Raw genomic sequence first — 14,988 nt, forward strand, 5'->3', positions numbered from 1 at the left:
GGGTTTTAATGGGGCATATTTTGCCCCTGCAGATAAATTTAACTTTTTACACCAATATTCAGCTCAAAGTAGCTCCACACTTCATTGGTAGAATCTGGAGAGCTCTGATATGTAAAACGAGGCATTTAAAGCTTTAAAACTGCACTAAAAGCTAATTAAAAACACTGTTTACAACCCATAGCGTAGGTAAATCTCTGGGAGTCGCCATCTTTAAATTTAAGTCACAGTAAGTCAAACCGCCGAGAACGAATAGTAAAACTTTTTGGTTTTACTATTCGTTTGTTTTTTTTGTGTTTTTTTTTTTGGTTGGACAATGAAACTGAAACACCTGTCATCATTTTCGTGCGGGATTTTAGGTTTCATGGCTAAATTGGAGCAGCCTGGTGTTCAATCTTCATTAATTACACATTGCACCAGTAAGAGCAGTGACTAAGACAGCAAGTCTTTGTGATGTATCAAGAGCCACGGTATCCAGGGTAACGTCAGCGTACCACCAAGAAGCACCAACCACATCCAACAGGATTAACTGTGGACGCTGTAAGAGGAAGCTGTCTGAAAGGGATGTTCGGGTGCTAACCCGGATTGTATCCAAAAAACATAAAACCACGGCTGATCAAATCACGCAGAATTCAATGTGCACCTCAACTCTCCTGTTTCCACCAGAACTGTCCGTCACCACAATCAATTACTGTGCTCTAAAACCAGGTATTTCACTTTCATTGGCTTAGATTTAAAGTGTAATAACTTTAATAAGATAACTTATTTTTTCACGCTAACACTTAATAAAAAAAAGTGCATTTTAAATGGTTTTATGCTTTAAATGCTTCAATCAGATGCTGTTCACACGAGTGCCTGTGTGTAGGAAAAATATTTATTTGCTTTTTTTTTTGGAACAATTTTAACTTGAAGGCAAAAAACAAAAAGAAAAACAACAATGAACAAAAATGACATTTCTCACATCCTATGATCCCAGATGTTGCCTGTTTTCAATTTCATCGTAAAAAAAAAACTTGGACTTGATGTAGTTTAGTGATGTTTGGGTAGCTTTCTGTATTTTCTTTTAAGAAAGGTAATTGTTTGTGATTTGGCCCATTTATTTATTAGTATTTATTTAAATTTTGGTGGTTGATTCATTGTTTTTAAGTGATCCACACTTTTATTGATCCTAGACATGCAGCACTGTTTCTGGTTGTTTCTGATTGTGTGTTTTTAATGTGAATTTCCAGAGAAAAATGGAGAAGTTTTTTGATCTGCTAAGGCACTAGTTTATATTTCTGTACGTGAACGTCAGAATTTCAGTTCTGTTTATGAGAATCCACTAAAATAAAGCTGGCTGTGCTCCATCTCTCCTTCTCTCCTTTTAGAAAAAGCAGCCATGAAGTCTTTCTTATGGTTCTTTTCCATTAATGGTACCTACAGGACTCAACTCCACTAATTAAGAAAATATGGTACCTGGAACCAGGTAATTTTTATTATAGCACCTGATCACTCATAGATCCAAGCGAGGATTCGAGTCGGGACTAAAACATGACATTTTATGATTTTGTGAGATGCATAAAAAATGTTCAGCAAATATTTCTGCGTGTTTAGTCAAAAAAGACAACATTTTTGATGATATGATCGAATCAAATTTGTTGGTTTTAATGCTAAGATCTGGAAAAAAATATCATATATAATCAGTTTCTCAGTTTCAGATCTCATTTTTTCCAGGGCTGTATAATCCGCATTCAAATGATTCATTTTGTTCGATTTCGGGCAAAAGCAGATAATTTGTGTAAATTCCATTGTTTTTAGTTTTAATCAGATTCACAATGGCATCTTTTTTTGGTTTGTTTTATTGTTATTTATTTTATTCAATTTTCTCCCCAATTTGGATGGCCAATTATTAGTAATTCCCCCAACACAAGAAGGGTAATGACTAGTACACGCCTCCTCCGATACATGTTAGACAAGTTAGACTCCGCCTCTTTTCAAACTGCTGCTGATCCAGCATTAAAGTGTAGCATCACAGCGCTAACTGTACTCTCTCTGACTCCGGCTGCTGATGGCAAGCAGTAAGATCCGGGATTTGAACCAACAATCCTCAGATCATAGTGAACAACGTTTTTGATGACATGATTGAATCAAATTTGTCGAATGTTAAAAATGTTTTGTGTAATTTTGTAAAAGAAAAAAATTAAATGAATACAGTCAGGCTATTTTTAAGCAAAGCAATGTAAGCAAAAATAAAGAAAACCTGTGAAAAACAATATTCAGTAATCTAATGATTCATTTTGTTTCATTTTGGACAAAAGCAAATGATTTCAGTGCATCTCTAGTTTTTATCTAATTAACAAGGGCAACTTTTATAAAGATAAAAGTAGAAAGTTTGCGTAAAGGTATGTTTTAAAATAAATTTATCTTTCTGTTTTTGCAAATAAGATTTTTAAATATAAAATAATTCAGTGAAACGGCTCCCAAAAAGTGAGAAAGATGAGTGGAGTAGTACAGTGTAGGTACCATATAGTGGAACAATACCTTAATATTACTAATATTAATTCAGCTCAAACTGCAGGAAGTTCTGCATTTAATTATACTGAGCTTTCCTACATGATATGGGCTTTAAATTTATTCAATAAAAATGATAAAATAATCTCGGGATGTTTAATAATACGGCGCTGTGCTGCAAAAACTCAAACTCAAGATTGAACCTGTTCAGAAGCAAATTAATATAGAATTAAAATGCAATGATGCAATGACACATTAAACCATATAACCATCATAACATATAAATAAAAAAAATTAAACCATGATTTACTTGACTTGACTTGGGCGTGGCTTGTCTTTTAAATATAAAAACAAAAATTAAAAATTAAAAAATTAAATATCCCACATTTAAGATTATGTATGTTTATCCGCTTGCACCGTTCTTCAACACAAGGGACGAGTGTGAAACGCTCAGCAGACGATGATCTATTGCTGTCGATGCCATGCATATAAATCTCAGTAGACGTCTACAGAGAATAAACTGCATAAGGACAAATAGGCTCTGCTGAAACTCTGCTGCAGCTGAAATAAAAGGATGAAAATACATGATTTTAAAGGGAGAACCAGACCTAAAAGGACCTAAAAACATGTTTTAGCATGAGATAAAATGTTTTGCTGGTGAACTGGTTTTAGACACAGTTTTGTCATTTTTTACCCCCATTTTCCTGATTTATACTGATAAACATAATACTGAAAACTGAAATTTCATGTGAAAACATGTTTAACAGATGCTTAAAATGCTCGGATAAATGTAGCCCCAAAGAAAACATTGATGTTCTTTATCCTGAGATTAAAAACAAGTCTTGTTCTCGTGTTTTTGGAACGGTGCCTCACAGCAGTAGTAGCACTAGTACAGTTTACAGTTTACGTCTTTTTACCACCGTTTTCTTTTATAGAGGATCAGCAAACATTTCATTTTATAACTGTGCTCTGGATAAAATGGCTCCAGTTAGACATAGAAGGTCCAAAAACAGGCTTTAAACTAAACCTGAGAACAGTGCACATGATTTCCAGTGAAATAAAATAAAATGCTATTGTAGTGGAGTGTTATTCAATTTATTCAATGTATTAAGTGTAAATTTCATTGTCAATTAATTGGTCTTGATGATGGGGTTGAAAGGATAATTGATTCATATTTGATTCATAATTGATGCATAATTGATGGATAATTGATAATTGCATACCTGCGTTTCTTCCCTCTGAACAGAGAATAGAATTTAGAATATAATTTCATCACTTAACAACTTAAAAAAGGGAAAAAACAGAAAATAAATGTAAATAAAATAAAATAAAATAAAAATACAACATGGTACCTGCTTGGCATATCATACTTCCAATCTAGGATTAGCCCCGCCCTCCTCTTTATACAACTATATCCATTAGGATATGAAATGTAAGAGCTGATCTCAGATCAACGTTCTTATTTTAAGAAGAAGTCTGTTAAATACGGGTCCGTGCCTCTTAACAGTAAAAGCCTGTAAAACTGTCCGTTCTCTTTCGGTTCTGGTGCGGTTCTTCTCCTGTTTTTGGCTCTGTTTTACGCTCAGGTGTGATTCTGGCTCTATTGAACCCGGCTGCAGGATTTCTGTGGGACTCTACAGGAGTGTCTCGTCTGTTTTGGGCGTTTGTCAGGTCGGGCGCGTCCCACTGACGAAGTTATAGACCAGGAACTGCGAGGTGCCGCAGTAATGAGTGGCGAACAGCTTGCCGTCGGGCGTGGGGTCGGAGAAAGCAATCTCATCTTTGCTCAGGTGCGACCCGTAGATAAAATTATTCCTGAAACAATAGAGGAGAAAAGAGATGGAGGAATGCATTTCATTACTATAGTGCTGCTAAACTAAATATAGTAATACTGGCTAAATGGAGCAGCAGCAGAGACAGCATTTGTTCATAGCTAAGGTACTTAGCTATGTACCTTAGAGGGACCATTGAGAGCATCTTGAGCAGCTGCATCACTGCCTGGTTTGGGACCTGCACCGTCTCTGACCGCAAGACCCTCCAGCGTATTGTGAGGACAGCTGAGAGGATCATCGGCGTCTCTCTCCCCTCCATCACGGACATTTACACCACCCGCAGCATCCGCAAAGCAACCAGCATTGTGAATGACCCCACCCATCCCTCACACGAACTATTCTCCCTCCTGCCTTCGGGAAGAAGGTACCGCAGCATCCGGTCCAGCACGACCAGATTCTGCAACAGCTTCTACCCCCAAGCCATCAGACTCCTCAACTGCAGAGACTGAACTGATGGTTTTTCTGTACATGCACACACACTCTTACCCCACTTACCCCAGAAAATGGAAAGCACTAAAAACCCTACTACCTCACTGGACTCTATTGCACACTGTGTAATAGAGGTAATTACTACCTCACCTGGTCTTTTTTGCACACTGTCTTGTTATTTATTATTCTTTGTCTGTATTGTGTTGTATTGTCTGTCTGCATTTTTGTACTGTTGCACTATTGTTCCGTCTACACTGTGTTTATGTGCACCATGGTCCCTGGAGGAACGTTGTTTCGTTTCACTGTGTACTCTATATATAGCTGAAATGACAATAAAAACCACTTTGACTTTGACTTTTGACTTACTTATTTATCCGGATAATAAATCAGATTAAACTGCACCTGAACAGCAGTGAATTAAAACAGTAGTGCTGAGCGATGAATCACTTTTTTTTAATAGACGTGATTTTTTTTTTTTAATTATCCAGTAGCCTGCAATAGTTCTGTATTTACCTGAGGCACTCTATCATTCGTGAGGCGATGCCTCTCCGTCTCATCATACTGAAGACCCAGATGCGACTGATCCCGCAGACTGCAGGTTCTGGAACGGTGGAGCAGCACCAGGCTCTCTGCCGCTCGAACATCACCTTCTCCCCCTCTGAGCCCTCCGGCACCGCCTCCTCTATTACCCTGTAGCCCTGAACATTAAAAAATATTAGCTGTATGCAAAAGTTATTTTTATTTGTTTATTACTGATAAATATAAAACACAATATTTTAACTGCAGTTAATAAAACATAAAATAATATTTCTTCAAATAAAAAAAATCCTAAAGCAGTTACACCTCCTTTTATTAAAAAATTAAAGAAATCAGTGTGGTGTATTAAAGAAAATTAAATAATGTGAATTACCCAATATTCAAAAGTCAAATAAAATAAAGTATAAAAGTTCTTACACTACTAAATTCTTTAAACAAAAAAAATGTTATCCAATGATTCTAATAAACCATTTACACACAAAATAAACAATAATACTAAAATAAAATCTCTGAGATCGTTGGTGTGAAGGTACCTTAGCAAAAAAACAATGATTTTAAGGCATATATCCAGAGAAACAGTGTGGTTAATGATAATGGTATGGTGCATCATACTGGAAAGACTTATTCTGTCTTATTTTATTATTTATTTTACAATTATTATTATTATTTTTGTATTATTATTTCCTGTTTGTAATGCTATTTTATTAATATTAGTAGTCTTGCTGAATTATTTTATTTTCAATATGAATTTATGTAAAATGTTATGTTTTTTAGTTTGATTTGCAATTGATGGTGAAAATCTATGTAAAATCCAATAAAAGTACTGTTTAAAAATTATCATAAAAAATAAATAAATAAATCCAGCTCACCTCCTGAATGTGCTCAGCAATGAGACACCCAGCCACCTTCTTATCATTAGAAATGAAGAGGAAAGTTTTGGTCTGGGAGGGGACATTAGTCTGTACTTGCTGGAAGCCCAGGTCATTATCCACCATCTCTCTAATCTCCTCCACCTGAGAGAGCAGATACAGATCAGAAAAAAGACTTTTATTATGAAAAAAGACACGAGAGGACAACATAACCTGATATGACTTATAGAACAGTGAATCAACAACAAGAACTTTATATTAAAACACTGAAATTCATTTTAATAAAACTCTTTTAACATACAGATTGTAAACAGTGCACTCAAAATGAAAATGTCTCTTGGGGACATTTGGGGACAGTACCTTTTTCAGTGCGTACTTCGGGTCTTCCGGGAGAACAAGTATAATCTTGCCGTCAGGATACTCCCCTAAAATCCTCTCCTTCTTCCAGCCCTGTAACAGATATAGAGTTACACTGATATTAATGCATGTAAAACAAATATAGCCACTGATATTTTATTCAAATATGATATTACTAATTATATAGATTATATACAATCTTTAAGAAACATAAATGTAGAATTAGCATTAGTACACTAATAAATTCCTAATTATAAAGCACTTTTTGGACAGAACTATGTTTTTATAATGTTACAACAGTAAATGTATAATGTTGTACAATCACATTTTCTGCTGCTCAATAGGGACTTTGATCCAGATCAAAGTGTAATGTTACATTGTTACTTCATGATTTCACTATAGACACTCCTACATTTGCATGGAAAACACAAACACACACACACACACACACATTCAAATAAACACACAAAGACAAACAAACATACACACACAAAGAAAAACACACACACACACAAAACACACACTAAAAACATACAAAAAATTAATTATGATCTTAACTATTATAAATCACAGAATTGTTGTATAATATTTTTCTAGTCTGTTTATGTTCATTTTAATCATTTATATGGTCACTTATTAGTTGTTTATTTTGTTATAAAATTGGCTGTTGTTTCAATAATAATTTAAAAAGCTTAAAGGACAACTTTAAAGGTCACCTTCCGTCGTTTTTTCTTTCATTTTAAAATGTCTAGTTGTGGTCTCTAGTATGAATGAATGACATGTGAGCCGTTTTTGTAAAAAAAAAGTGCTCAGGTGTCTCTGTATAGCTCTTTTTTAATGGACTGTTTTAGGGGTGTGTCCAAAATGACCGGATTCCAGCTTTGCTCATGAATATTCATACATGCAAACAGCATGCAAATATCTCTCCTCTGATTGGCTAGGAGCACTGCGACGCCCCTCCACCGCTCTGCCGCTCACTGCCTCCCACCTCCTAACTGATGAGCGGTGATGTTGCGTCGCTTCAGCTCCGCCTCTGGGAGTTTCTCAAGCCAAGGTGGGCTGGTCTGTGAGTTTCTGCCTACGTAGGCAGAAAGATAATTCAAAATTCACCCGTTTTTCGGAGGGGGGAGGGGGTATTTCTTTGCTTAGCTCCTGCAGACAATGGGGGCTGCAAAACAGTTTAATGTGCAGGTGTACACATTCAACTCGGAGAGACCTACTGTATTCCACAAAAAACAAGAAAAATCGGATTTTCGCGGAAGGTGACCTTTAAGATTCGGCCCGGGAGCCAAAAAATTCACATACAGATTATATCCTAACATTTAGTATAACTAGTCATATTCTAACCATGTACCTAAACAGCAATAGTCAGACAGTGCTTTACCACTGTTACTATCCACAGGGGTTTACAAATCATCATCAACCCCCCCAACAATAAAACTCACCACGTATCTGACAGCACTGATGAACTGGTTGTGGAAGAGCAGGTGCTGGGTCTCATCCTCTGTGGCTGAAGGAGAGTACAGCATCCCGCACACGTTACAGGTCACGGCTCCGAACGTACTCGGGCTTTTCTCCTACAATAAAACAAACAATAAAATCATGTGATCTGAAAATAAAACACAAACACTTCTTTTGTGTTTGGTGACTGTTGTCAGGGTTTTAATAGGTGACTGGGGCACCTAAACGCACCTCATTTCAAGACTGTTGATTAATTCCTAAACTCAAGGCGCAAGGAGTGAACATATACTGTTTGTGGGGTGTAACATAGCAATGAGCATCATCAGCCATATATATTTACCTGATTACACCTTACTAAATTCACATTTGATGTGGAATATAAACACAGTTTATAAAACAAGCTATTCACTCCCAATCAAAGAATAATGATATGGTCATAAATGCAAAATACCAACAAAACAACATCTTATGATTCTATTTTTAAAGAGAACCTGGCTTTGAACAACTTTAACCATAAATATATAATAAATACAGTTTATACTAACCGTGCTGGTTTGTTCTTCTCCTGTACTTCCTGTCTTTTCACTTTTTTCGTCTCTTTTCGTCTCTTTCTGAGGCTCTGCCTCCGACCCAGTGTCACAGCTACCACTTTTAATTGAAACACAAACACATAAGCATTAAAAAACTGGACCTTCAGATAACACAGCCAGACAGGTTTTATTTACACAGATTAAAACATATATATAAAACTATAATATCTAGGTTGTTTGCTATGATTTGTACATGTGCACAAATGCAGAAACAATTAAATAAAATAAGGGAATACATCTACACCATGGAGAGAATTCACAGAAAGGCATGGGAGCAAATCTTACTGTGTTCCTGTAACATCAACAACATGCTGGAATATATATGGAATATAAGACCATTTCCATCACTTGGGGAAAAAATAAGGGTCCTCCACTAAGTCATAATTACGAGGTATTATCTCGTAATTATGACTTAGTATCTCATAATTATGACTTACCATCTCTTATTATGACATACTATCTTATAATTAGGACCCTTCCATAGAAGTACGTACCTGTTTTTAGGTTGTGAATTTTCTGATGGTGTTTTATTCGCTTGTGCTTGGGGTTGACTTGAGGGTTTCAGGTTTCCTCCTGTAGGAACAACTAAATACAGAACACATACAAATACAAAAACGTGTAATTTAGGGAGAAAATTGTGTTTAACTCAACAGGAAACATTTGTTAGATACTAAGTATGTAAAGAACGCATGGGAATGAAGCATAAACACGTACCTGTAGGGGTTAAAGCTCCTGCATGCTTTGCTGAAGTTTTAGAGGGATCTTCAGAATGAGATACGGGACGCGCCGTTCTGATCTGTGGGGAAACATTTAGATGATAAAATTTAATAGAAATAAATTATAGAGAATGATATCTCTATCACTCTTTCTTCATTACCTGTGCTGAAGTACATTTTTGTTGTTATATTACCTATGTATTATTAGCATTTTTGTTACATTTTATGTTTCGTTACACTGTTATTTTGTACAAAATTAGCATCTTGTTCCTGTTTATAAAACTAAAATCTATATAACAAATAAAACTTTTTTGAAATTTCAAACATTTTTTAAATTAATTGTTCAAAAATATATATGTTTTGTTATACGGGCAACAATATCATTATTGCAAAAATACCCTAAAAATATCATAATATTATTACTGTGCAACATTTACCCTCCTGTTATGTTAATTTGTCAGGAACATCAATGGTGTTTATGTTTAATTATCCACAAAATGTCTAAAACTGTCCAAAAATGTAATGAAGGTAATTTTTCTATCAATATTTTTAGTGCAATATTGTTCTTTACCTCTAACAGGTAATGGTTTAATTATTAATTATTGATAATTCACTCGTTATCATAAAAAATATAAGTTTAAACTTTTTTAATGTTTCACTACTTTGTTACTTATTTTTGAAAGACAAACATAAAACATAAAATGCAATAGTTTTACATAACATTGAAAAAAATCACTTTCATATTATATGCTAATTACACTAATTAATTAAGGCAAGCAGAAAAATTTCTTTCATTCTGGAGACATACTTTTTTTAAATATATTTTTCCTAGATCTTTGAACTTTAAAACGGGTCAATTTGACCCAGAACAGAACAGGAGGGTTTAAAGGAGTTATTATTATTATTATTACTATTACAATGTAATGATTATTACAGTGTAAATGCACAGATTTTTTAGCGTACCTCCTGTTTGGAAGCAGCCGGCGCGCTCGGCGTTTCCTCCGGTTCGTCCAGTTCGAAATCGTCGGGCGAGTACTTTGGTCTGGGGTTGTACGGTTTATATTCTACAGCAGGTTTGGGCTTGGGGCTGGTAATGCCGTTGGGCATGGGCGGTGCCACAGCGGGCAGAACTCTCTTGCGTTCTCGTAAACTCATTTTGGGCAGAGTCTCTGGAGCTGGAGGTACAATCTGTGGAGCAGCAGGAGGCGGCGGTGGAGGAGGAGGAGTTTGAGGAGGTGGATGTTGTTGGACAGGGGTGATGGATGCAGACGACGAGTCGGGCAACACAGACTGCGTGGAATCGTTTGCAAGCTCCTGATTGGCCTGATCAGACTTGAGCTTCTTCACACGCGTCCACGTCAGCTTGTCCCTCTGCAGCTCCACCTGCCTGAGTCTCTGGAAACGCGACAGCTTCTTCTTCTCCTGGGTTTTGAGAGGAACGGACACCTGGCTGAGGAAGAAGCGCTTCTTGGGTGTGTTTTCTTGCACCTTAGGCTCGGATGTTTCCTCGGCGTGGGTTGCAGTGGAAGGCAGGTCACTGGAAACAGTGGGAACTGGTGCATCCTCCACTTCATCACTTTTGCTTTGGGTGATCTCTTCAGATTGAGATTGAGCACTTTTCTTGTTCTTCTTTTCTTCTTCTTCTCCTTCTACTACTACTTTTTCTACTCTTTCTACTGCATCTTCTTCTGAAGCTAATGCTGCTGTTGTTGCTGCTGTTGTAGTTATTGTAGGTGTTGCAGTTTTTGCTGGTGCATCCGATGCGATATCATCTGCAATTTCCTCACACAGAGCTAAGAGGTTGAGCTGCTTGGGGGGCTGCCTCTTAGCAGCAGCTGCTCTCTCCTCAGCCAGAGCTGCTAATCGGGCCTTGGTTCTGGCCTGAGGATTCATCGCTTGCTTCTTTGGAGGTTCAGCGCTGGCCTGTGCAACAGAACCCGGTGTGGAGGAGTCCTTAGCGCCATCCTGTGGCAGAGATGGAGTCGAGGTGCTCTCTTTGCACACGACAGCTTTGCTGGTTTCTTTTAGAGCTAATGCCTCCTGCAAATCCTGCAACTGCTGCAAGTCCTGCGAAGGCAGCGCATTGCAATTCTCTGATGAGGCACCAAGGTTCCCGCCAACTACTTCCTCCACAGTTTCAATCTCAACCACGCAGTGTTCAATCTCAATATCGTCCAGATTCAGAAAGGTTTCTGAGGTCAGAGATCCTTCGGAAGCAGCAGACAGTTCTGTATCTTGGGCAGTATCCTGTACAGTAGTATCCTGTACAGTAGTATCCTGTACAGTAGTATCCTGTACAGTAGTATCCTGTACAGAAGCATCCTGTACAGAACACGTATTAACCACCTCGACCTCGTCGGACACATCTTTACCATTGAAGCTGGTCTCCTGAATAACTTTAAAAAGGGCTTGCAGAGGTGGCGGGGACTTTCTCATCACACTCACCTTAGCATCTAAAGTTACAGTGATTTTCTCGATAGGATCAGGCGGGAGTTCTTTATGCTCATTAAGCGGTATCTTGCTCAGCGTTTTAGCACCAGAGGCTCGGAGAGGGTCTTGGTCTGTGACGTCGATGATGTCCACCACGCTGTTTTTCTCCGGCATCGTCGTCTCTTCGCTTTGTATATCAGGAGGTCTACCGTAGTTGTGCTCCGTTCGCACAGGATCCACAGCTGCCGACACCGTGCTAACGGTTTCAGACGAGGGAGATGAGCATTTACCTTTCTTTGCTCTTCCAGCGTACTTCCTACTTCCTTTTTTCAGAACAGGCTCACTCTGACACACTTTCTCTCCAGGTATCTCTGAAGCTTTACTCCCACCTTTAGAGCCCAGCTCTTTTGGTGCAGCAGATGCATTCGATGCCTTCCGCTTTTTCCTACCAGTCAGTTTTTTAGGGGCTATCTTCAGCCTGGAGGAGCGACGCGGCTGCTTTTCCTTCTCGTCCTTCAGATGAGCTTTAGACGTCTTGCTGGACTGAGCTGAACCTTTCCTCTGCGAGACTCCAGCCCTCAAGGACCTCTTGGTCGTCGTCTGAGATGTTTGACCGTGTTTATCGGACGCTGCCGGACTCTGATCCACCTTTTTCTTCTTCACTTGAGGTTCAGCTTGAGCTGGCATCTTTCTTTTGGGACCGAGCATACTAAAGAAAAAAGAACACATAAATGGATAAATAATAAATACGAAGTAAACGCTGGTACAAGCAAGTATGTATAAGCATTCATAAAAATGTTAAAGCCTAGACACTGTCTACATGTTTATATAGAGAGCGGGTTTAAAAGGCTTGTGATGAAAGACATAAATAAGTGGAATACAAGTTAAGGTGTTTAAGTACATACAATTAAAAAACATAGCTTTCAACACAGTTTGTAAAGCCTAAAAATAATACAGTCATGTGCCCACAGCTAGAAAAAAACACGAATAAGCTGCTCACTCATTTTATCTGATTTAATTATGAATTTGGTATCAATGTTCCAAAGCAGAACATTTACTAGGAAGAATTACAGTGTAGATATGGGCATCAATTTCAGAGATAAATTTCTACTAGTAAGTATATATCTGTAACTGAAGTATTACTACTAAAAATGTAATTATAGTAAAGAGAAAGGTAAACTAACATAGGTAAGAACTGCATTACAGAGCAGTTAGGTAATCTAGATACTGTTTGAATGGTTGGAGTGATTTAATCTAATTTAATTAGATTAAATAATAGATTAAAGAAGAAACATAGGAAGAATTACAGTGTAGATATATCTGAATCTGCAATTTCTACTAGTAACAGAATAAATGTAGATATATTTAACTGGAGTTTTTACTAGTAAAATGTAATTATAGTTAAGAGAAAGGTAACCTAACGTAGGACTAGTCAGAATTACATCAATGATATGTGATCCTGGTGATTTTATGACTATTTTAAATTTGGGTGAAATGTTGTCCGTCGTTTATACAATGAAAAACTATGTTTATTTCATTCAAATATATACCTATACGTAGTTAAATCAGAGAAACTGATTATTTTGATGTGGTCTAATAATTGTTTTCCAGAGCTGTATATACAGGTGATACAGCTGATAACTGAAATTAAAGTCTCTGCTGGTAAGATCTGCATAACAAAGCTCTGTACTTTGTGTTTTACTGCTAAACTCTTGGGGTGATTTTAGTCTAAATCGGCTAATTTTAGGTATAATATACTGTTTATAAAGGTAAATAGAGGCTTACTTCAGTTGGGAAAGCTGTATTTCCTTTCCTTTATAAAGTGTTTTCCTCCAGTCGGTCTCCTGCCCGAATCAGATGCGGTATTTTCGGTGTTTTTGTTTTTTTTTGGCTGTTTTTTGGGGTGTTTTTGGGTCTGAGGCGGCGGAATGTCGAGGCAGTGAAAATGTAGTTAGCTTAGCTAAGCGGCTAACCCACAAAAACCTCCTGAAACGCGGCTTTTCAGCCCGAACTGCTGCTTATAAATCATACCGGCGGATCTGTATCCCCTCTACACCAGAGTACAGCCCCGCGGAGCGGCGCAGGCGGGCTAAATCTGCGGTAAAGTGCGGTAAAGCTTCTGTAAAACAGCTGTTCTGCGCTGCGATAAGTTTACCTTCTCTTCCGGCGCCCCAGTTTTCTTCGACATCTGTGGCGAGTCAGACTCACCGATACCGCCCCCCAGCGGTGAGAGCGCTCACTGCAGCAGCGGCTCCCCTCCTTCAGCCTCAGTACTTTTCCACTGTTTATTATGTTATAGTATGTTATAGGAAAAATTAAGAGACCACTTCAGTTTCTTACGGATCCTCTGAAATGACATGGTGTTTTTTTACGTTAAAAATGGTAAGCACCCGATACTAAGTGGTGAGCACCACATACTAAGTGGTGAGCACCAGATACTAAAGCCCAATATATACTTTTGAGTCGAACCTACGATGTAGCCTACATATCCCGCAAAACTGTGCTATGTAGCAGAGCGCGTTTATACTTCTGCGTGCGCGTGCAGTTAGAACCGGCGGACCAATCACAGCGACCGTACGTGTAGCACCGCGCATAATTACATTTACAGAGAGTTGCACTCAAGCCATGGCGTGGGGTATGTGGCGACGCAAAGGCTCTGGCAGAGGTTTGACGCAGAAGTAGAAATTGGCCTTAAGTGGTGAGCACAACATACTAAGTAGTGAGCACCAGACACTAAGTGATAAGCACCACATACTAAGTGGTGAGCACCACATACTAAGTAAAACAAAAAATAAATACTAAATATACACATACTAAAAAAAGTTACACCTTGTCCCTTCAGGCCAGGGGCTCCGTAGATTTCTGAATCAGTTTCTCTGATTTTGCAATTTATAGGTTTATGTTTGAGTAAAACAAACATTGTTGTTTTATTCTATAAACTACAGACAACATTTCTCCCAAATAAATAAACATATTCTAGTCATTTAGAGCATTTATTTGCAGAAAATGAGAAATGGCTGAAATAACAAAAAAAATGCAGAGCTTTCAGACCTCAAATAATGCAAAGAAAACAAGTTCATATTCGTAAAGTTTTAAGGCATCATGTTCTCCTCCTCCACCAGTCTTACACACTGCTTTTGGATAACTTTATGCTGCTTTACTCCTGGTGCGAAAATTCAAGCAGTTCAGTTTGGTGGTTTGATGGTTTGTGATCATCCATCTTCCTCTTGATTGTATTCCAGAGGTTTTTAATTTGGTAAAATCAAAGAAACTCATCATT

At 37.8% G+C, this 14,988-nt stretch overlaps 1 protein-coding gene across 2 annotated transcripts; it reads right to left on the reverse strand.

Moving 5' to 3' along the window:
• Positions 1 to 3,229: 3,229 nt before the first annotated feature.
• esco1 (establishment of sister chromatid cohesion N-acetyltransferase 1) lies at positions 3,230 to 13,947 on the reverse strand. 2 transcript variants are annotated; one of them, XM_007255863.4, is made up of 10 exons: positions 13,864 to 13,947; positions 10,242 to 12,417; positions 9,277 to 9,358; positions 9,057 to 9,147; positions 8,518 to 8,620; positions 7,957 to 8,088; positions 6,515 to 6,604; positions 6,155 to 6,298; positions 5,262 to 5,446; positions 3,230 to 4,302 (listed from the first exon to the last, which is right to left on the reverse strand). In XM_007255863.4, exons 2-10 carry the CDS (start codon positions 12,414 to 12,416, stop codon positions 4,155 to 4,157), a joined length of 3,150 nt encoding a protein of 1,049 aa, XP_007255925.3. In that variant the 5' UTR covers position 12,417; positions 13,864 to 13,947; the 3' UTR covers positions 3,230 to 4,154. The 2 variants fall into 2 exon arrangements, with proteins under 2 accessions (XP_007255925.3, XP_007255924.3); XM_007255862.4 differs by lacking the exon at positions 13,864 to 13,947 and adding an exon at positions 13,494 to 13,857.
• Between the last annotated feature and the right edge of the window lie 1,041 nt (positions 13,948 to 14,988).

Source organism: Astyanax mexicanus, chromosome 6, assembly GCF_023375975.1.
Source record: "Astyanax mexicanus isolate ESR-SI-001 chromosome 6, AstMex3_surface, whole genome shotgun sequence".
Taxonomy (NCBI): domain Eukaryota; kingdom Metazoa; phylum Chordata; class Actinopteri; order Characiformes; family Acestrorhamphidae; genus Astyanax; species Astyanax mexicanus.

Excerpts from the sequence above, each read along its gene's own strand:
- esco1 (XM_007255863.4), bottom strand. The coding sequence starts at position 12,416 with ATGCTCGGTCCCAAAAGAAAGATGCCAGCTCAAGCTGAACCTCAAGTG. Across the intron at positions 8,621-9,056 it reads AATTCACAACCTAAAAACAG|TGGTAGCTGTGACACTGGGT; the intron begins GTACGTACTTCT and ends TTCAATTAAAAG. Across the intron at positions 5,447-6,154 it reads TTGCTGAGCACATTCAGGAG|GGCTACAGGGTAATAGAGGA; the intron begins GTGAGCTGGATT and ends TTTAATGTTCAG.